The sequence below is a fragment of the Labrus mixtus genome, chromosome 15, assembly GCF_963584025.1.
Source record: "Labrus mixtus chromosome 15, fLabMix1.1, whole genome shotgun sequence".
NCBI classification, from domain to species: Eukaryota; Metazoa; Chordata; class Actinopteri; order Labriformes; family Labridae; genus Labrus; species Labrus mixtus.
Window position 1 is genome coordinate 9,997,109 of NC_083626.1, and position 21,772 is coordinate 10,018,880.

The following is a 21,772-nucleotide window of genomic DNA, read 5'->3' on the forward strand; positions in this document are numbered from 1 at the left end:
GACGTTTCCTCCCCTCTGCTCCTCAAACTGTTTCATCCTGAGCCGTTATCTGATGATTTCAAACACTGTCACAGCAGAGGGAACAAGTCCTGTTGTGTTCTCGCTGGAGATTTGTCACAATCACAAACATGATATTCTTTTCTGAAGGCTGGGACCGACTCAAACGCGTGCGTACCAGGTCACAAATAACGCCTTCATAACACACCTGAAACTACGCAACAGCTACAGCACTGAATCCTCCTTCATGACTGTTTCAATCGTCACAATTAGCTTCATGTTCATCTTAGAGGGTTTTTATTTACACTGAGAGGAGACGCCTTCAGCATCTGTTTGTATTGTGTCATCACTCATAAACACACTGACCTTCTCACACGCTTCATTTGGACGTTTTAGGAATTCTTAAATTATCTGCAATCTGTATTCGTCTTTAAACTCGTCTGTTTTTTTAAGATCGTATTTTGGGGGGCGTTTTGTCTTCATTTGAGAGACAAGACGGAGGAAAGAGTCAAAAAGAACAGAGGGAGGGAGAGAGTGAGGAACAACACACGGGAAAGGGGCCAAAGGTTAGACCTGAACCTGGGCCAACCACCTGGAGGACAACAGCCCCCGCACCAAGCACTACACCACCGGCGCCCCAACTCAAGTCTTTTTTTTTATCCTTTTCCTTTATATCAATGTAACCTTGTGAAGAGAAGTGCTGCATGAATAAAGTTTATTTTTTGTTTTCAAACAGGAAGTAAAAGACAAGGCGACTGAACTCAATAATTTCTTTATTGCAAATATTTGCAGAAACTGAATGTTCACCAAACAATAACTTGGACCCCGGAGTCTAAACATTGATTTTACAAAAATTTAAAAAAAGCAAAAATGTGCGGCTACACCCGCCTTGATTTGTAATTTTTCTGTCACTTTGATGAGTTCAGGTTTTTCAGAGCGGCTTCACTCTGTAGGAGCTGCGCTTTAGCGATAGCGATCTTCTCCTCCTGAGCCAGCTCCTTAAAGTCACACTCCTGCAGCAGCAGAGGAGCGGAGGCACCCTGAGACTCTCTCCAGCTCAACCTCTGACTGCCCAGCTCTATTTCCACATCCGTGTTATTGTTCTGACTGGAGCTCTGAGCTCGGTCACCGCCCGGCTCCTGGGTCTCACTGTCAGAGGGGGTCTCCTGTTGAACCCGGTCTGCTGTGTCCTCTGCACGCTGCTTCTCGTCAGCTTCAGGGTCGTCTGGTCTGTGCGCTCCGTCAGTGGACTGGGGGACTGAAGGTGAGGAACCTCCCCTTCTGCTGTGTGTCACATCCTTTCTGTGTTCACTGTGTGCTGCTTTACTGTTGGTGAGATTCCTGTCAGCTGTGTTGCCGTTCAGCGGCTTCTGGAGGACACACAAAGCAGCTTCATCACAATGAGCTCGTTTATTTTACACCTAAATAACACCTGCTCTGTGAACTGATGTTTTAAAGTCTCAGGTTTGGCATCTTGAGGTGATCATATTTGGGACAAGAGAAGATAAGATACACTATTAACCATTTTCACACATGCACTCTTGAAAATATCTAGAGAATTTCAAGAGGACTGTCACTGATGTCCTGCTGACCTCACAGCGGGAGACTAACCCTGGTTGGATGGGAGAGGGCGGGAGGGGTCTCCAGCGGTACGACATGGGGTTAAAAGATGAAGAACATTCACACACTGATGGCAGAGGATCAGTATGAACTCATTTATTCACAAGCCACCAACAAAGCAGCGGGACCAACTTGGGGTTTAGTGTCTTGTAACACATCAGACCTGTGGCTGCAGGAGCTGGGGATCGAACCCTCGACCTTCCGGTTGAGAGGCAGCAGACTACTTACTGAGCCACAGCCCGTATTATGAAAACTCCCCCACAATCAACGTCTTAATTATTCTTTTAGTTACCTGCTCTGTGGTGGTGGTGGTGGTGGGTGTTTTGACAGGATTCCTTGGGGATTTCAACCTGGGGGTCAAAGTGATGCGCAGTCTCTTCTTTTGTGGTTTAAGAGAAGCCTGGGGGGCGGGGCGCTGCGGGGAGGATAAACAAGTCACAATTAAATATTAGAGAGCACAAATAATCAAACAAACGTCTGCTGTACGATTAAAAACATGAGAGATGTGCTGTTTGTGTGGGTGATGCCATTTTCAGAGAGTAAAACCAGGTGAGTCCCTCTAGCTCCCCCTGGAGGTGGAAACGTGAATTGCACTAAAACAATTAAAAAAGTTTCGCACAATAGCGCCAAACATGTCTCATAGTTCCATCTCACAGCACCAACTTCATCATTCTGTTTGTTTACACTTGAGACTCCTGCACGTGCAGAGCGCTCTGGGCTCTCATTGGTCAGGGTCACTGATGTGATGGGGAGACAAAAATCAAACAAGTGCGGGGATGTCGTGAGGCGTCCCTGCTGGATCGACTATAACCAGACTCCCGTTGACTGATTGCACAGCTCCCTATGTCAATACTGTTTTTGCACATTTACATCTACCTCCAGCAAAGTATGTTGTATTTAATCTTTTCTTAATTAAGACTAGAAGTAATGCTTAGTTAAATCCTGGTTGTATATATTCCCATTCTTAGTTTTGATATTTTTAGTGCTTATTTACTTTGTATTTAATATTATATTGTGTTTAGATTTGCTAATATTGTGTGTTTGGATAACCTGCTGCTGTAATGCCACAATTTCCCTGTTTGGTATCAATAAAGTAATTCTATTCTACTCTACTCTACTCTATTCTATTCTATTCCTGAGCCTACTGAAGGTTCCCAGCAGCAGCCGGAGAAAATCGGAGATGCAGCTTTTGCTAATTACGCGCCAAAGATATGGAACACATTACCATTAGATATCAGCGAGGCTAGCTCACTAAATATTTTTAAAAGTAAGCTTAAAACGTACTTCTTCACTTTAGCATTTTGAACAGGCATCTATAGGGTTATGTTTCACTGCTATTTTATAATATTTTATGCCTTTTTAATGCAAATTTCAAATATTTAATACCATTTTTTTTCATGTGTTATTTTATTATGTGATACTCTTTTTATGTCTTGTTCTGCTGTAAAGCACTTTGAGCTGCAATACTTGTATGAAAGGTGCTATACAAACAAAGTTTATTATTATTATAATCGTGTTTATGACGTGTTGTCTGACCACGGCTTGAGGCTGCAAACTCTTGCTTCTGCTTTTACCTCCAGGGATGAAGCTACACTTAGAAAAGAACCTGCAATGTTCTTATGAGTTTTGAACTCGTCTGTTGCTGTGACTCGTAAATCTGATGAGTCGTCTTACCTTCTTCTGGATTTTAGAGGACGCGTCTGACGCTGAAGGAATGGCCGCTTTGGAAGCTGGCTGTAGTGAAAGAATGGCCGCTTTGGAAGCTGGCTGTGGTGGAGGAATGGCCGCTTTGGAAGCCGGCTGTGGTGGAGGAATGGCCGCTTTGGAAGCCGGCTGTGGTGAAAGAATGGCCGCTTTGGAAGCCGGCTGTGGTGGAGGAATGGCCGCTTTGGAAGCCGGCTGTGGTGGAGGAATGGCCGCTTTGGAAGCCGGCTGTGGTGAAAGAATGGCCGCTTTGGAAGCCGGCTGTGGATCTTTTGTCTCTCCTGGACACTTGCATCGACGGCGCTCCCTGATGGACAGGTAAACGCGCCCTTGATAGATGATGACGGCCACTTGGTAGGTCTTTGGCGCTAAGCCTGGAGGCAAGGCGAGGGGGCGGGGGGGCAACGTGTCTGCGGAGACATTTGCTCCATGTAAGGTTTCGTTCAACACCTCGTGAGCCGCTTTGTTGGAGGAGACAAAAGACACGTTGAACGGTCCTGGCGAGCCCCGAAACTCTTTGGCTATCTTCAAAGGCATATTTTCTAACTGAGGGTTCCCTCGGTTGGAGGTTCGCTTCTGGCCTTTTGGTTGGAGGACTGCAGGACAGATCCATACCCCCATAGCGGAGTCTGTGAGCCTCTTGGAGCCGTCGGGGTCGGACACAGAGAGGCCCATTCGCTTCAGCACTGAGTTTGGTAAACTACTGAGAGGGATGCTTTTCACCTCGGCATCTTCTGGGATGTAGATTTCATGTCTCACAAGGAGATCCATGTTCTTTGTATTTACCTGTGAACAGGGTTAGAGTCTGTCAGAGAGGAGGGAGACATTTTTAACATATTTCTGATGTAAATCACTTTTTTAATCACAAACAATTCAAAAACCAAAAGACAAATATAAATGGTCATATTGCAGAGCTGGAGCAGATGTGCACAGCACAGATGTTTCATTTAGACCACAGGGGACTGTTTGAAAAGGTGGAGAAGGGGGATAATATGTCCTCTTTAACACTGGAGATAAATGTGTGATAACCAAAGTGTCTTCAGGGTTCTGTTTTGTCAAATAGTTCAACATTTTAACGAGGTTATCCGACACGTTAAACAAACACTCGGGTCTGTCTGTTCGTCAGATGTTAAAAAGCTCGTAAATATCTTCACCATCAACCTGCCGACAAAAACTGAAGTTGTGAGTTTCTTTGCAACCATAAATATCGTACAAATAATTTGGCACATACCTTACACACGCCTGCTGAGCCTCAAACACAACAGCTGAAGTAATTCATCTGTAGTTGCATTTTCGTTTCCCAGCAAATCACAACTTCCGGTTTGGTCCGCGCGCTTCTTCTTCTTCTTCTCCTGTTTAATCGGCGGTTGACAAACAACGAACTGGTGTATTACCGCCACCACGTGGTCAGGAGTGTGGATCCACTCAGGGTGTCTGAACCTCTCTCCAGCGTCTCAAATATATATTTTTTTTACCTGTTGTTCTCTTTGTTTATTTTTGACCTCCTGGAGATGATTCTGTTTGCTTTTGTTCATATTTTACTTTGAAACTTAGAGCTGTAATATTGCATCTTCCAGGTCATTTACATGGACTGTAAATATGAATGTTTGAAGCCTGAGTGATGTCGCCCGTCTGTTCCTGCAGGGAGCGCTGGAGTCTCATCGATGGCGGTCTCCATGCTGGAAATGCTGTCTCAGTCTAACTTTCAGTCAACCTAACGACAGGCTGAGAGCTGGAGCTGAGGCGGGTTTTAAACCTCCTGACAAACCGTTACACCGCGCCCGCCTGTCAATCAGGTCAGCTACACGCCTTATTGTGAATAACTCTTATCCTTCATCAAATCAAAACTGATGAGTCATCAAAAAATTCGCCCCATACAGTGTGTGTCGATCGAGACATTTATGTTTTTGAACCAGGCTGTAAACATGTTAATCTCTGCTGTAAAAACAGGATTTTTAGAATGGGTTTGTATGTGACTTCCTGTGCTTCTGCAGCCAGCCTCTAGTGGACACTCCAGGAACTGCAGGATTTTACACTCCAGCCTCGGCTTCATGTTTAAACACCTGATGTTGTAGCTTGGTTCATCATGACACTGTGCATGAACCAAAATGTCTTATAACTTCTTTATGAGCTAAAAGAAAAAGAAACAAGGAGCAAGAAGACTTTGTAATCATTTGTTTTTTTAATCTCTGTGCTGCCGCCGTGTCGATTAACGGAAATGCCTTTGTTTACATTTTCCACAGAGAATATCCACAGTGAGTGTTCGGTTTGACTTTTAAAAGAAAGCAGCATGATTTTCCTTTAGTCTAAAAACATTCTTTATACCTTTTCATAAAAACATCAGCCTATAGATGCAATGTGCTGCTTTGTCCACAGGGGGGCGCCACAATCGACACAAACAGAGAGATCCAGACAGTTTCTTTAAAACAAACAAATAAACCCAAACTCTTAAAATCAATCAGTACATTAGACTTGTGCAGCAGAATGTCTGTTTTTAAATGTTACTGTTAGTGATGTTTCATGTCAGCTGAAGCTTTCCTCATCAGCTCTAACGCTGCTTCTTTCTCCTTCAGGAGCGCTCTGAGCTGTCTGATCTCCTCGTTACACCTCAGCTCGTCAGAGTCTGCGAACGCCGAACACGAGCCGTGACCGGCCGGAAAATCGGAACATTTCTTCTTTGCATTTTGACACCCGATCGGTACGGACGTTGTTGAACGTTTTCTTGCTGTTTTTGTTCCAGCCTTTCCTCTCGCCCGCTCCGCCGTCAGTGCCCGTTTGACAGTAAGATTCACGGCCTGACTTTGAGTCCCGGGGACGCAGCACGGACAAGTCGTGCGCTTCCTTGTTCGTCCGATCCTCCGTTTGTCTGAACACGTGCCTGCAGCGGCGTCTGCTTTGTGTGGGCCGTTTGTGTGGAGGAAACTCTCATCCTCTATGGGCTCCATGTAGCTAATCGGTGTGTCGGTTTGAGGGTCACTCGCAGCAGAGAGAGGTCCTGTTGTCGGGTTGAAATGTGAACATTGGAGAGGTTTACGATGTGTGTGACAGGCGGTAGACGCAGAGTCTGCAGACACTTCCTCTTCACTTTTCACACTCAGAGACCCGCTGTATCCGTCGCTGCCCAGCGGACTGGAAGGATCCAGAGAAAGAAGTTCTTCACTCATCTTGCTCGTTGGTTCCCGGTGTAACTCCCCGTGGTGAAGCTCTACAGGAAAACATCCAGGTGTGGCGTCGTCGATCCTCTGAAGACAAATCTTCACGTCCGCCGCGACCCCAAACATCCGTCTGAGCAGACGGTCGGACATTTGACGGGACGCGAGATCAACGGAGCTCTGCAAGAAGAAAAATACAGTTTTTTTTTTTAAAAAGCAAGCGATATAAGAAGATGAGCAGTACAGATGTTACACTGGCTCTGATCTGGTAGTGCATTTAGCCTGATGCTAATGTCAGAATGCTAAAGCCGGGAGAACACTGTAAGGTTGTATAAAAGGTAATGGCAGAACGTCAGCTCACAATGTACGACCCGATTGTCTGCAAGACCCGAGAGCTCACACAGGACGAGTTAAATCAGGACGGAGCGTTCACAACTATCAATAAAAAACTTTGAAACACAGAGGTTGAAGTCAGATCTTTGCGTAAGGCGACACACACACACACACACACACACACACACACACACACACACACACACACACACACACACACACACACACACACACACACACACACACACACACATAGTAAAGATACTCTCACAGAATCAGAATCAGAAATACTTTACTAATCCCAGAGGGAAAACAAACACACTAGACGATTTTAGGAGCGATTTGAACGACCTTGGGTTGTGATTCCGGGCTTGTGGTAACAGATTATTTGTCCAAATAATCCTCAAAGTGTGAGGTGAGTCAGAGCCTCCTTGATCTGCATTTGTAAATATCAAACATGTTTGATATTCATGACTCCACGTCGGGTTGCCTGATGGGAATTCCTGCAGTAGCCAATGAGAGCGAGCAGACCGGGGAAGCATCATCACCCACCGGATGTTTTGTACTTTTACAGCTCACAAACACGACAGTGATCATTAACACAACTGAGCCCCGAGCAGAGTGGAATACTGAAGAAGAAGAAGAGCAGCTTGTGTAACCATGGCAACAACACGAGTGTCTTTATAATGTCTCCTGAAGACAAACCACAACATGGTCATTCGAGTTTGAAACGCCAACCTAACTCACAACAGATCACGACATCTGATTAACTGAAGAATATAAATTGTGTGTGCAGGATGTGACACGACTCCCGGGTATTAAAAAGTCTCAAAGTGTTTCTCACCTCCTCGTTCCAGGACTCCATCTCTGTGGACCATGAGCTGCCGCTGTCAGAGGTCAAAGTATCGTCCGTGCACTCCACCCGTTGGATGGAGGTGCTCGGCTGACTTTTGGCGCCCGAGCCCTCATCAGTATTCGCCCCGACTGCGCCGCAAACACGTGAAGGATTTGCGATCTTTTCTCTCTCGCCTCCCGTGCTCGCCCGCTCTGCGTCCTTCACAGGAGACTTTGGAGTTTGTGTCTTCTGAGATAAATCTTCAGGCTCAGATTTGGGTGGCGAGTACAACTTAAAGAGGACGTTGTCTCCATCGGGATAGGTCAGCTGTGATGCCGCTCGCTGACTCTTGTCATCCTGATCGCCCTCGTCACAAAGGTCGATGACTTCATGCGACTTACGCGGGATGATGAATTGGTAGACCAGCTTCCTGGGAGGTGCAGCTGTCGGCGGGGATTTTTGAGGAGAAGAAGACACTTTTGTTTTGTTGAAAACGTAGACTTTTGTTGCTGTTGTAGACGAGTCACTCTTTATGTTTTTAAATGTATTGCTTTGCTTTTTGAAGACTTTCCCGTTGCACAGGACCAGGGCGTCTTCTTCTCCTCGTCCTCCCCGACTCGAGGGAGAAACAAACTTTTGAATGACTTCCGGCTGCTTGCACGCCCTCTCTCTCTCCGCCACAGCCCGGAGAATCTCCGAAGCGACTGAAGACGAGGGAGGCACTGGAGGGGTCGAGTTCTCCTCTTCTTCAATCTTCCATCTGATGGGGCTGTTGGGCCTTTGTGGAACCCGTGAAATCAGCTTTAAACCCGCCTTAGATCCTGCGGGCGGGGGTCCACATGGACTCTTATTGGATGTGTTGTGGAGCAGTTTAAACGAGGGCGGGGCAGAAGCGCTCGGTGGAGAAACGGCTTGATTCACAAGCTTGACGGGTGAAAAATAAACCACATTAAAGCCAGAGGAGGGGTTGGCTGATGGAGGGGAAATGTGCTTGTTGATGGGCGGAGGGAGCTCAGACGCTGAGTCCACTTGGACTTGATTTTTAGAAGAGACCTGAACGCTCTCTTCCCTCAGCTTCCCCGTGACGGGGAGATGACCTGGACGTGTTTCTGACCTTTGACATGTAGTAGCAGGTATTGAAATCAGAGGGACTTTGGTCTTTAAACACAGAGGCTGTTCCTGTGGTGGATGTTTGTCTCTTAAGTTACGAGGATTCAAATCTGCTTTATGAGATAAAACACTCCCGAGCTGCGTCCTGACGAACTGTGTAAGAGAGGGGTCTGGAGGAGTTCTTTTTGGTGCAACAGGTTTGTTGTTTAGCATCAGAGTGATTTGGGGTTTGCTGATTTGAGTCGGGGCAAACTTCTCTCTGAGCAGCTGCACAGGAATCCGTTTCATGATGTTGTGTCCTTCGGCTCCCCCTGCAGGCGGGCGCTGGTACTTGATTCTGGACAGACTGAAAAACAACACAGAGAACACAGAAATATGTAAGATCAGTTAACATGAATATACATTTATCAACATGTTTCCATCAAGCACAAGATGGTCAAAATAGTTGATACTTCGATACGAGTGGCTGCTGGTCAATAGAGGGCGCTACATTCCCCAGAAGGAGGGTGAGACCTTCACTGAATAAGAGTTTAATAAAAAACCTTTTAACAATAAACACGTCATGTCTGTCATGGCGGCCGCTGCAACAAGACCCGTCACATTTAAAGTCTGTCTTTGAGAACTGTTGGATTTATTTGAGGTAATGTAAGAACTGGACAACAACATAAAACAGGTTTAGTAAAATTGTAATTTATTCAGATATTATAGTGCAACAAATTCTACACATTACACCTTTAAATAACCACAGAATAAAGACAATGTTTACATTAAAATAATAATAATATCAGTACTAATAGTATTATAATAATTCATATAATAATATTGTTTTATATATATATTTTAAATGAGTACTTAAATTACCTGAAATATTTCGAACAGTTATCAAAGACAGAGAACTCCTTCATTTTAAAGTTGTAACGGGACGTGTCGTCGCGGCAGCCGCCATGACAGACACAAAATGTTTAACTGTTGCCGTGGAAACACCGGAGTTGCTACAGAAAGCTGCCATACTGTTGCTGTTTGTTCTGCTGTGATCAAAAACGTCATGTAAATTATAATCTGACACATTCGCTCGTTGGTAAACACATTCTCTCGGTTTCGCCCGGTCGTCATGACTACGGTCAACACTCCCATGATTCCCCGCCAGCCTCTGCGTCATCTTCTGTTATTGATTTGATTGAGAGCCCCCTGGTGGCAGATTTTACACACTTTAAACTGAATAAAGGAACACAATATTTCTTGTTAAAGGGGGGATTTGGGGGGTCCTGTGTTTGCCCTTTGTACTCTAAATAAATAAATACGGCCCTGACAGCTGATGATGTACAAACATAATTCACAGGAGAAGTTTGATCATTTCTACGTCCTCAGTTTAAAAATGAGGATATTCAGTCACTTTTATAAAGTACAGGCTCTGTCTAACATCTCAAACATTACTGATGTAGACTCTTCTTACCTGCTAACAGCCTCCTGCTCTTTAGCTGCAGGAAACATCTTCCGTGAGAAACGTGAGAAACGTAAAGACGATGAAACGTGTTACAGAATAATAATAATGAACATGCTAACTGTGCACAGGAGACAAACAGCCATCAAGAGTCGCCGTTTACGTCATATTACGTGACTTATTTCCGTTTTTACACATCCTGTACGTATAACGAGAGGCTGCATCGCCCTGATCCCTCCTCCGTTAAATAACCAGTTTTTCATTCGCACAAATATTTAAAAATAGATTAAAAAAAACTCCTGCGCTGAAACTCTCCGCTTCCGTTTCTGTTCAGAGAACATCCGGTTTGTTCCATAGGCTGCGTTCAAGACAAGCAGCAACATCCGGTGTTGAAAAGTGAAACTGATGCTGAAGGGAACGATCCTGCAGTTCGTCGAGGGTCCGCTAGAGGCTGGCTGCAGACTCACCGGAAGTCACATACACACCCATTCAAAACAGCCCGTTTTTTTACAGCAGAAATTAACACGTTTGAAGCGTTTACAAACCGTGGCGCTCGTGAACGCTCCTTCTCCGCCAACTTCCGCTCAAATACATCAATTTCCGTATCCGCTCTGAAGTGTTTTTGTTTCTTTTCTCTTTTGTCACCTCGAGACGACAAAGATTGAGAATAACAGATAATATATTAGAGGTGTGTCGTCGTAGTGATGAGCAGGTGAAGCCGTGTATCTTTCTGGAGCTTTCTTCTTCCACTTGAGCAGCTCTAGAGTGTAGCCTCGAGCTTCAAACTCAAACAACAGTGACCCCTGGTGGCGACTTAAAGTTAAAGCCGACCTTGACATGACACCACAACACCTCCTTGATATCATTTATTTAGTTCATGTGAGAATAAGCCTCTGCATGGCCACGATTTAATTTGTTATAATACATTAATTAAATAAACCAAATAATATCAGAAACATTGTTTGAGATAACCCAGAGAAAAAAACATCACAGAGAGAATCAAACAGTTTGATAATATGTTTTATTAGTCAAATTCTGCTTCTGGAAGCTGCAGCTTTACAAGAGGGTTAAAAAGTATTTTGATTATCTGACATATTTAATACTTGATTGTTTAATGACAAAATAAATCAATAAAACAATTGTTATCATCACATGACGTGTACTATCAGCTGTAATATAAGAAAGCATTAATAAAATCTACTGTAATGTTAATCTGCACATTCCAAGCATGTCAATAAAGCCGGGCGGTCACTTTATGATTCCAGCCCTATTGCCAAGGTCGTACAACAGATTTGCATTCAGGCTGAATTTTGGCTTGATTGTGCGTTGTTAGTCGCGCAGTGTGTACTGAGGCACGATGGCCGATCACTATTCTATACAACCGTACAGTGTACGCTGGACTTAAGTCTGCACATGCCAAGCATCATGAACACTAAGCAGCTTTAATTTTTCCCTTTGATAGCAAATAACAAAATGGAATGCATCGGATGTGAAGATCCACGCTCTTTAAAAGGCTCAGGGTGCTGCTTAAAGGCACATGGAGATATAAAACAATAAAACATTTGCTTCCTTTTTGTAGTGAGAGAGCAAAGGAGAGCGCTTTGGTATTGAACCGATCACCTCACAACAACAAAGTCCCTCAGTTCTCCCTGCGTGATAAATAGTTTGTGTGTGTGGAGTTTGTAGATTCTCCTTTTGACTGTCAGGGTCTCCTTTAATCGTTCACAGACACCCGGCCAAATAAAGCAGGAAATCTAAACTGACAAGAGATAGAATATTTATCACCTCTGATTAAGGACTCTTATATGAGGATATTCTAAAGCCTTCTTCACACCTGCACAAAACTCCTGAAAAACTCTTGAAGTTTTCAGGAGGAGCTGCATGAACACAAACAGCTGAATGTTTCTCTCTGACTTCACCCAGAGTTTCTCCTCCAGCTTTATGTCCTGCCTTAGGTAACCCCCACCCCCACCCCCACCTCCCTCACCCACTCCCATCCGACAGGGTTAGTCTCCTGCTGTGAGGTGCATGTGTGAACAAACATCAGGAGAGAAATACTCCAGACATTTCCAGGAGTGCAGATGTGAAAATGGCTTACGTCTCTTATGTCTTGTCTCTTCTAATCTGGACTTTCAGTCAACGAGCAGGACGTCAGGTGAGCGCAAAGATAAAAAAAATAAGACTCACAAAGATCACATGATGCAGAGAGCCACTGACGGACAGTTTGATGGTGTAATGTCGCTTTAACAAACGTCTCCCAGTCACTGAATGTTTGAGAATTAGTGCAATTATGCTTTTTTTTACCCATGGAACAGATTCAGATGAGATCATTATTTTTATAACCTCCATGTCAGAGCGTCACTCGTCGTTAGCCAGCAGCTCATCCAGAAGACGCTCACACATGTAGAGGCAGCGAGGGACGTGAAAGAGACCTGAAGGAGAGGAGACCATCACAGATTTCAGACCCACAGGCAGAAAGTCAAAAACACAACTCTTATGAAGGCTGAAGAGAAGGAGCTAAAAACCACACCAGGTGTAGGCTAACCTGTGTTCCTCTCCTCATTAATAAATGAATGAACTCGTTGGTTGTTTCATTTGTTTATATATCATCCTAATAAAAGGACAAGCAGCACAGCAGAAAATAATGAAATATAAAGCGACCGTGTCTGCTTGTTCACATAAATCTTGCTCTCGTTTGATTTTTACAAAGACATGTCTTCATGATTTATTTATCTTATTTATTTTATTTATTTCATTCAAACAAACAAACATAAAATCTCAAATTTTGAATGAAAAGGGGCAGAAAGAAGAATAATCTTATAATATCTGCCCCTCTTTCACAAAGGATTAATTATAATTAAAAAAAAAACCCACTTAATTCAAAAACAATAAAAATAAAAATAAGTTGGCTGCAGGCAAACACAGCCACTGTGAGCCCCATCATAATTTAATTAATTATTTAATTTTTATTTTAAATATCATGTTTGATTTTGATTACTGTAAAAGGAAATCTTTAGTTTCTCAACAGAGAAACTAAAGATTTTCTTTTACAGTAAAACAACGTTCCCTCGATTTGGTTCTGAATCTCGGTTTATTAAAGATCTCTGTTCCTTTTAAATTATAACGATCAAAACGGACTGAAACACCCTGAGATGATTCAGTGAATCCTTCATGTAGATCAGGTGAGTTCTTACCTTTAAAGGGGCCTCCTTTGAAATCCAGAGCTACTTTCCCTTCTCGTGTCAAATATCCAAACCACTCGCCCCCCTCAGGATCAGGAAACTGCAACACAGTCAGAGAGGAACAGATCAGGTGTGTGTTTTCAAAGGAGCAGAGAGAAGAGAAGCACGCTGCAAAAACATCTACGATTATTACCCAGAGTGCTCGCTGTCAGCTCTGAGCTCTAACCGTGGCCCATCTCACTTTTAAAAAAGAAAAAAACAAATGAGATGAAACAGAAACTCACGTGACTGAAGGTGTATTCATAAAGTTGAGAGAATCTCTGGAGCAGCTCCGGCCTCTTGGTTTGTTTGTAGGCCATCAGGAAGGCGATGAGAGCTTCACAGTGAGGCCACCACAGCTTCATGCTCCACTCCAACTGAGCAAGAAAACACACCAGGGATACATCACACTGCAGTCTGCTTAAGGATTTCAAAATGTTCCAGACTTTGTTACTTTTACTCAAGGATCAATTAAGTCGTAGCTAAGCTTAACAAACTTCAGATTTTGAGTCATGAAATATTTTTAACCCAAAGCTGCTACGAGGGAAACAGAGAGAGCATAACAACAGAAATGAACCGACACTGGATGCCCAGGGCTTCTATTTGTGCTGCTGTGATGTGGAAACAGAAATCCTGATTGTTTGATTATCACAAGGTAAACAATCTGGTATCATGACGGACAGTAGCTCCTGTCTCAGTCTTAGTATCTAAACACGGTGAGTTCTCACATGCGTGGGGCAGTGACCGTCCACATCCAGGAAGTACAAGAGGCCTCCGTGCTCTTTATCCCAGCCGCACTCATAAGGAAGCTCCACGAACTTGTTGATGGCGGTCTGCTGGAGCTCGCCATCCCCTCGCTGTGCGCTGACCTGCAGCAGGAACCAGCCGGCCTCCAGAGCGTGGCCTGAGTCAGCGTGAGAGTGAGACCGGAGGGAAGCGAGGAAACAAGTCAAGCTTCCCCTGTGTGTGTGTGTGTGTGTGTGTGTGTGTCTGTGTGTGTGTGCGTGTGCGTGTGCGTGTGTGTGTGTGTGTGTGTCTGTGTGTGTGTGTGTGTGTGTCTGTGTGTGTGTGTGTGTGTGGGTGTGTGTGTGTGTGTCTCTGTGTGTCTCTGTGTGTGTGTGTGTGTGTGTATGTGTGTGTCTCTGTGTGTGTGTGTGTGTGTGCGTGTGTCTGTGTGTGTCTGTGTGTGTGTGTGTGTGTGTGTGTGTGTGTGTGTGTGTCTCTGTGTGTCTCTGTGTGTGTGTGTGCGTGCGTGTGTGTGTGTGTCTGTGTGTGTGTGTGTCTCTGTGTGTGTGTGTGTCTGTGTGTCTCTGTGTGTGTGTGTGTGTGTGTGTCTCTGTGTGTCTCTGTGTGTGTGTGTGTGTGTGTGTGTGTGTGTGTGTGTGTCTCTGTGTGTGTGTGTGTGTCTCTGTGTGTGTGTGTGTGTGTGTCTCTGTGTGTGTGTGTGTGTGTGTGTGTGTGTGTGTGTGTGTGTGTGTGTGTGTGTGTGTGTGTGTGTGTGTGTGTCTCTGTGTGTCTCTGCGTGTGTGTGTGTGTGTGTGTGTGTGTGTGTCTCTGTGTGTGTGTGTGTCTCTGTGTGTGTGTGTGTCTGTGTGTGTGTGTGTGTGTCTCTGTGTGTGTGTGTGTGTGTGTGTGTGTGTGTGTGTGTGTCTGTGTGTGTGTGTGTGTCTCTGTGTGTGTGTGTGTGTGTGTCTGTGTGTGTGTGTCTCTGTGTGTGTGTCTCTGTGTGTGTGTGTGTGTCTCTGTGTGTGTGTGTGTACCTGGGTTCTGCAGGCGGCCCTGGCAGCCTGGTATCTCTCCTCCCTCCACCGACACGTTCTCTAAAATAGCCGTGCCGTCTCTCTGTGTCGAGTTACAGAAGAAGAAATGGAAAGTTTTATATTCAGAATCTTTGATCACAGAAGAGACCGGAAACAATTCTGTTCATTTGGGCGGGAATTTGGTTGTTCGTGGTCACACATGCAGCTCACCCCGGAGATTTATCGACCAACAACAACAAACTCTCTGGAAAGAATTAAATGCCTAACTTACCGACTTGACCTTAAGATACGTTTGATTTAGACGTGTGTTACCTGAACGCACCTGGACATGTTGTAGGATCTGTTCCACACACCAGCTGCTCAGCTCTCGGTACTTCAGCTCCGCCTCCGGCCCCCGCCCTTCAGTCAGCTGCTGCACCAGGCACAGGAGCATCATGGGAACCGCCATGCTGTTGGTGGGAACGTCTCCGGGGAGCTGCGGCCGGCCCAGACCCGACGAGTCCTCCCGAACCCAGAAGATCAGCTGCTCCATCATCTGCTCCGCCTCCAGCTGCAGAACATTAGGACAGAGAGCGACCGGTCAGACTGTCCATCATTTTGATTGGATGGATTGCCAGCAGGATTTTTTTATTTCCTGTCCCAAGAGGATGAATCTTTAGATCGTTTTTTGAATAACAAACAAAAACTACCAGTTTCCATTTCAAACGTATTTAAGCACGTCGTACTCGCTCTCACTCCTCTGACTCTGCTTTCACATCCCTCCCCTCCCCAAACCCCTCTGTTTTTTTATTCTTCACTTCTCTCACCGTCTAAATACAGGAACCAGCGGGACTCCTTACAGGGAGCAACGAAGAGTGCTGAGGTTGATTGAGGTCGATGCCGTCGTCTCTGAACATACACACTGAAATCTGGGACTTCTTTTGAGGAACTAGGATCCAAATGTGCACAAAAAAGGAAGCTTGGTGACTCTCAACATCTTTTTCTGTTCATGCACCATCAGCAGAAATCCAAACAGATCCCTTCTTGCAAATCAAAAATGCAGCAAAGTACCGACTGCTTACAGATTTTGTCGAGTGATGGAGACTTTTTATCAGACTGGACTTTTTAGGGATTCAGACTTTTATTACCATATTCCTCAGGATGGTTAAATGTGAAAAATTGGCCTGAGAAAAAAAAAGAGTAGGAGCTTCACCACACAGTTAGGACGATAACTATTCACCAGTCCTTTGAGGGTATCGATGCAGCAGTCAGGATTTCAGAGGCCGAGCAGAGAAAATAACTAGTGGAGGAAATAACAACAGTTCCTCTCATTGGTCTAATACTAGATATAGTCATGTGTGTACCTGCATGTCCTTGTCCTCGGTGACCCGGCTCAGCTCGTCCATGGCCATGATGTAGAAACACTCGCTGAAAATCGTCCTCTGAATTTTCACTGCTCGACCGTCTCTGGTTAAACAGAAGGCACATTTCCACGGGTCGCTGCCGCTGCCGGAGACACGGGCAAACTTTCTGAGGAAGGATCCTCCTGAGAGACAAACAGAAAATCTAATATTACAAATAGTTAGACTTATTTATATCAGCAATGACAGAATAAACATGTTAGAGGTGTTACTTAGAGGTGAGGGAGGAACAGCACGTTGTTTTGTTTCAGAGGTGACAAAAAAAATAAAAACCTCTGACCAATAACTGAGTCTAAAAAACAAATCTAATCTACAGTTTGGGTTTAGAAATCCAACATTTTGGAATTTTCCTTAAATGTGAAAAATGCTGGGGCACTGGTAGCCTAGTGGTTAGTGCACACCCCCCATGTACGGAGGCTGTAGTCTTCCAAGCGAGTGGCCTGGGTTCAAATCCCACCTGTGGCTCCTTTCCTGCAGGTCATTCCCCACTCTCTCTCTCTCTCTCTGATTTCCAGATCTATCCACAGTCCTGTCTTTACTATAAAGGCTCAAAAATCCCCAAATTAAATCTAAAAAAACTAAATGTAAAAGATGAACAACAGTAGATCTTAGTTTGGTTCGTCTTTGTGCTTTTATTTGTGTTTTTGTTTTTGTTACTACCTTTGTCAGGTTTTTCCTGTAACACCCCTTCTAAAAGCTTCCATTAATAATTAAACGCTGGTTAAAGTGAACGCCTGTTTTTTTCTTAGAACCTGAACATGTGGAAGTTTGCGGATCAGTGGCGATTTGTTGAGCACTTTGCAGCAGGTCTGTAATGATTATCAGACAGAGCAGAGACAACACGGCCATCATGGCTGTCATTAATCACTTCAGAAAACAAACACTGCGCTGCACCATCTGTTGGACAGACACAGTCGAGGGTTAATGTGTGAGATCACACAAAAACACATCTGTAGTTCAGTCTCACAGTCAGCTGAAGGCTCAGGTGTAGCTATGTCACATGAAACATCTGAAACGCTGTTTGGGATGTGGTCTTGAAGGTTCAGGATGCTGGGCTCGTCTTTCGGCTCAGCTGTTATAAAGAGAGTGGGTCAGGCACAGGCAGCAGGGGCGCTGGGTCGTACTCTTCAGTGATGGAGGATTCAGGAAGTTTTCAAAGCCCTGCAGATTATGCTTTTGGTCTGCTCCTTATTGAGCAGATTAAACAAACAGGCTGCAGATTTTTGCTATCAAACTAAATTAATTTATATAAAAAATGTAAAAATGTGCATGTATCTCTGGTCTATAAAAGAGTCTTTTGTTCTATTGGAGGTGTTATTTACCTTCTCCTCGCTCACTCAGGCTTTAACGGTAAAAGCTATTTTAAAATCCTCAAACGATGCAGCCGTGACTAAACAGAAGACGCTCTTTTCCCTCACCATCACAGACTTCCTAACTGAACACTGCTCTCTTTGTTCCGTCTCATTCAGCAGGCGCCTCACTGCGTCAGTCGTCGTCCTGCGTCACGTTCACACTCACCGGCCTTTGCTGCTTCTAGGATGTCGGGCCTGTGGAATCGATCCATGGTTCTGTACAGACGACAATACATCCACACCTGTGAGAGACACGAGGCGCAAAGTTCCATCTATTAACACAAATTTAACATTTTCAAGTGTGTTGGTATTTTGTTAAGATGTGTGGCTACATTTGAACTGTGCAGTTTAGCTGTGTTTCCAATAAGCAGTCCGGTTCAGTTCCGCTCGCTATGCTACGCATTTCTGAGCGTTTCCACTGTCAGAAGTTGTTAGTCGAACCAAAATAACCGATCCTTGTCGTACTTCTTTCTTTCTACTTTTCTGTTGGGGTGCCAAGCGTACCAATCTGAACCTAAACGGTGGCGCTAGACCAGCCTTTCCCAAACTTAAGACTGCCGCGGCCCGCTTTGAAATACAAAATTACTCCGGGGCCCATTATAATTTTTTTTTTATGACTACATCTATAACTTTCAGTAACGGTAAAATTATTGGACATTACAACATAATATTATGGCAAGATAGACACAAAGGTTTACTAAACAATATGTCCATGAATAGTCATGACAGGCCTTACTAATCCCTTAAAGGGTTGACTCATGGTAAATCATCATTATTGTGATATTTCTTTTATTTTTACAATTGGTGGAGGGCTTTTCGCTGCCCACCTGCAGTACCCACACGGCCCACCAGGGGGCCGCGGCCCACACTTTGGGAAGCACTGAGCTAGACACGCTGCAGTGTGACTGCTGTAATAAAGGACAAACACAAAACGCACCATCTTTAAATATCCAGTGGTTCATTTCAATGCTGTTGATGTGTCCTGTGACTTTTGTCAACACGAAGCTCCGCCCCCATGGATGACCTCGGAGGTGACGACCTCTGCCGGGCGTCCTCCGTTGTCGCCCTTTGTTAGCTGTGTCTCGTTCTTCTTCTTCGTTGAACTTATCGGCTGGCTACACTGGCCAGAGTACAGTAAGGTTGTTTGTGGAAAAGCAAGCAGGATCAGGGTTTATAGTACCAAACCGGACCGCTTGGTGGAAACGGTGCGTTTGTGAACCAATTAAAGTTTCATATTTGAGCAGGTAGTTAGGACGCAGAAAGAGAAGAGAACAAACGGACGCCATCATGTGTGATACCGTGAGATCCACTTCCTGTCCGCCTCAGTGTTTGGTTTTATTTTGAGTTTGTTTGAATTTTGTTTGTTGATCAGGAATAACTACGACTTCAGTTAAAGTCACACTGAAGAGTCGTACCTGTCTCCCCTGCAGCCAGACGTACTTCAGCTCGTCGTAAACCGTCCCGTCCTTCCCCAGGCACGTGAAGAAGCCTCTGAAACAGGAAACAGACATTCAGATCATCAACAGGAAACAGACTCACACACATTACATAGCTCTAATTCTAAACCTGACACACAGCGCTCAGTTACAGAACTGACCCTTCACATCCAGAGCGTGACCTCACAGGAAGACCGCCGCCGTCTGAATGTGATGTGTAAAACTGTTTTTCGAGCTTGTTGAGAGTCCTAACATTGAAGAGAGACTACATTACCCATGAACAGTGTCGTGAGAGTATTTCAGCCAGAAGTCGACCACGCTGTCCAGCTCTGTGCGAATCCTCGCTCTCCACTCGTTCAGCGTCACCGCAGACATTCCTCCTGACCAAATAAACAACAGGAATAAAGTTTCTAATAAAAGTTCTGATCGAGGTTATTATCAGCTCACAAACTTAAACCAAAGCAGGAGCCCACAATGTGCAATGACAGTAGAAAACCCTCCGAAAGAGGCCCCGTTGGACAGCACTCACAAGATGAAGAGGAATAATCCGTCTACAGGAGGGAACAAAGATACCGGATAAAATAGTAAAAGGATGAAGCGTCTGGACGCTGGCAGATTTGATGGTATTGAACGCTGGTTAGAGGCCCCCCAAGTGATTTTTGCCTGGGACCCCCACACAGAGGCGCTGCTTGTCCACAGGCAAGACAGTCAGCTGCTCAGTGGGGGGGCCTCGAGGGCTGACAAAATTGACACTACAGCAGTGGCTCAAAATGTGCACATTTTCCAATGACAGTATGAAAACTCCCTAAGGGGCCCCCGTCTGACAGCGCTCACTGTCCTTGCCCCGCTCGGCGTAGCAGCATTGTTTCTGTGAAAACCAAAGTTTGTGAAAGAAAAGTCTCTGAAGGAAAATGAAGAGGAAGTGTCCATCGATACAGCAGGAGAGGAAAAAAGGAAGACGAGTAAGAGTCGGACACTGGCAGGCATGATGGTGATGAAGGCTGGTGGGAGGGGCCGACAAATAATTATTTTCCTAGGCCCCCAACAGACAAAAAACACTTCCTATACTTTATATGTTCATACTCAGACATGTGATGTAAAATGACTCTGTGCATACTTCTGCATAATCTGAATTCTGACTTTAATACATCACATTAAGATTTCCCTGGACCTACAACACACCTACAATCGAATATTTTGTCATTTTGACTTCTTTCAGTTGGATGAATGATGAAATCAGCTCACTCCTCCAGGGAGAAATAAACAGCTCTGAATGTGTTTATTGGATTTAACTTTAATGTTGAAGGCTGAACGTTAAACCGGATAACCATCATGTAACTGCGTTAACTTAGTGCATCTTTAAAAATCAGAAACATTAATAATCAATCATGTGTGATGTTGATGAAGCTGCGTGGAAAACTAATCCTGCTGACGGTGCACATTGTGTAACGGAAACGGAGCAGCCTGTCGTTCGGATTCAGTTTTTATTTTCATATAAAGAGAGAAAACGGAGCAGAGACAGACTGTAAATAAAACTGTGTTTACCTTCTGGTTCCTGTTTCCCTGAGACCGTGCAGAAGTAGAGAGCGGACCCCGGCAGCAGAGCTCACTCTGCGGGTACCGAGTGTGTCGACGAGCCGTCATGTGATCCTGTGCTCAGCTGGTGCGTGTGTTTGGGGGGGGGGGGGGGGGGGGGGGGGGGGTGGAGAGGAAGTGGGAAGCGGATCAGAGGACTGCTTAATGTCCTCTCCTATCAAAATCAGGAATGTGCGCATGTGGCAGAAATAAAGAAGACTTGAGTGTTTTAAAGATCCTGCAGGACAGAGGTCAGGAGAATAAAACACTCCTACATAATAACAAGAAACAAACACACTGACCTCAATCCTGACTCACACACACACACACTTCATATCATGATGGACTTCTGGACTTTGGGTGCTATGTGTGGTAAAACATCAAATTAAAGGAACAATCTCAACAGAGAAACCAAAGAATCTAAATCAATATGATGAAATGTGTTGATTTGTGTTGTTTGTCAGGACGGCTGTGGATCAGTGGTAAAGTCTGTTGTCTCTCAACCGGATTATAATAAAGCAGATAGAATAAAGACACACTATTATAAACATCAAAATATAAAAAATGTAAACAGCAAATATTCATCAAGTTTGCTCACCATTGTAAACACATCAGGGAGAACATCTGCAGCCAGATGTGTCCGCCTCCTATGTTAACCTAGCAACAGGGTGGACCACGCCTCCTCACAAAGTTTCTGTCTTGCTCAGAGTCGCTCTGAGATAGTTCCTCAATCACTCAGAAGCTAATAATCCTTGCAAGGATTTTTTTTAAGCTCTGTGAGGAGGTCTCTGAGAGGATTCTCAGGATGTTTGTGAATATGGGTCGTGGAGGTTTTG

General features: G+C 44.6%; 2 protein-coding genes across 2 annotated transcripts; both read right to left on the reverse strand.

The window, feature by feature from the left end:
- Positions 1-5,481: 5,481 nt before the first annotated feature.
- LOC132989808 (uncharacterized) lies at positions 5,482-10,692 on the reverse strand. Its single transcript, XM_061057670.1, has 3 exons — positions 10,205-10,692; positions 7,651-9,097; positions 5,482-6,653 (listed from the first exon to the last, which is right to left on the reverse strand). The coding sequence occupies exons 1-3, from the start codon at positions 10,240-10,242 to the stop codon at positions 5,829-5,831; spliced, it is 2,310 nt and encodes a 769-aa protein (XP_060913653.1). The 5' UTR covers positions 10,243-10,692; the 3' UTR covers positions 5,482-5,828.
- A 506-nt stretch (positions 10,693-11,198) lies between these two features.
- renbp (renin binding protein) lies at positions 11,199-21,060 on the reverse strand. Its single transcript, XM_061058003.1, has 11 exons — positions 20,907-21,060; positions 19,636-19,741; positions 19,341-19,416; positions 18,092-18,167; positions 16,517-16,698; positions 15,496-15,723; positions 15,174-15,255; positions 14,142-14,317; positions 13,659-13,790; positions 13,387-13,474; positions 11,199-12,624 (listed from the first exon to the last, which is right to left on the reverse strand). Exons 2-11 carry the CDS (start codon positions 19,734-19,736, stop codon positions 12,551-12,553), a joined length of 1,215 nt encoding a protein of 404 aa, XP_060913986.1. The 5' UTR covers positions 19,737-19,741; positions 20,907-21,060; the 3' UTR covers positions 11,199-12,550.
- Positions 21,061-21,772: the final 712 nt, after the last annotated feature.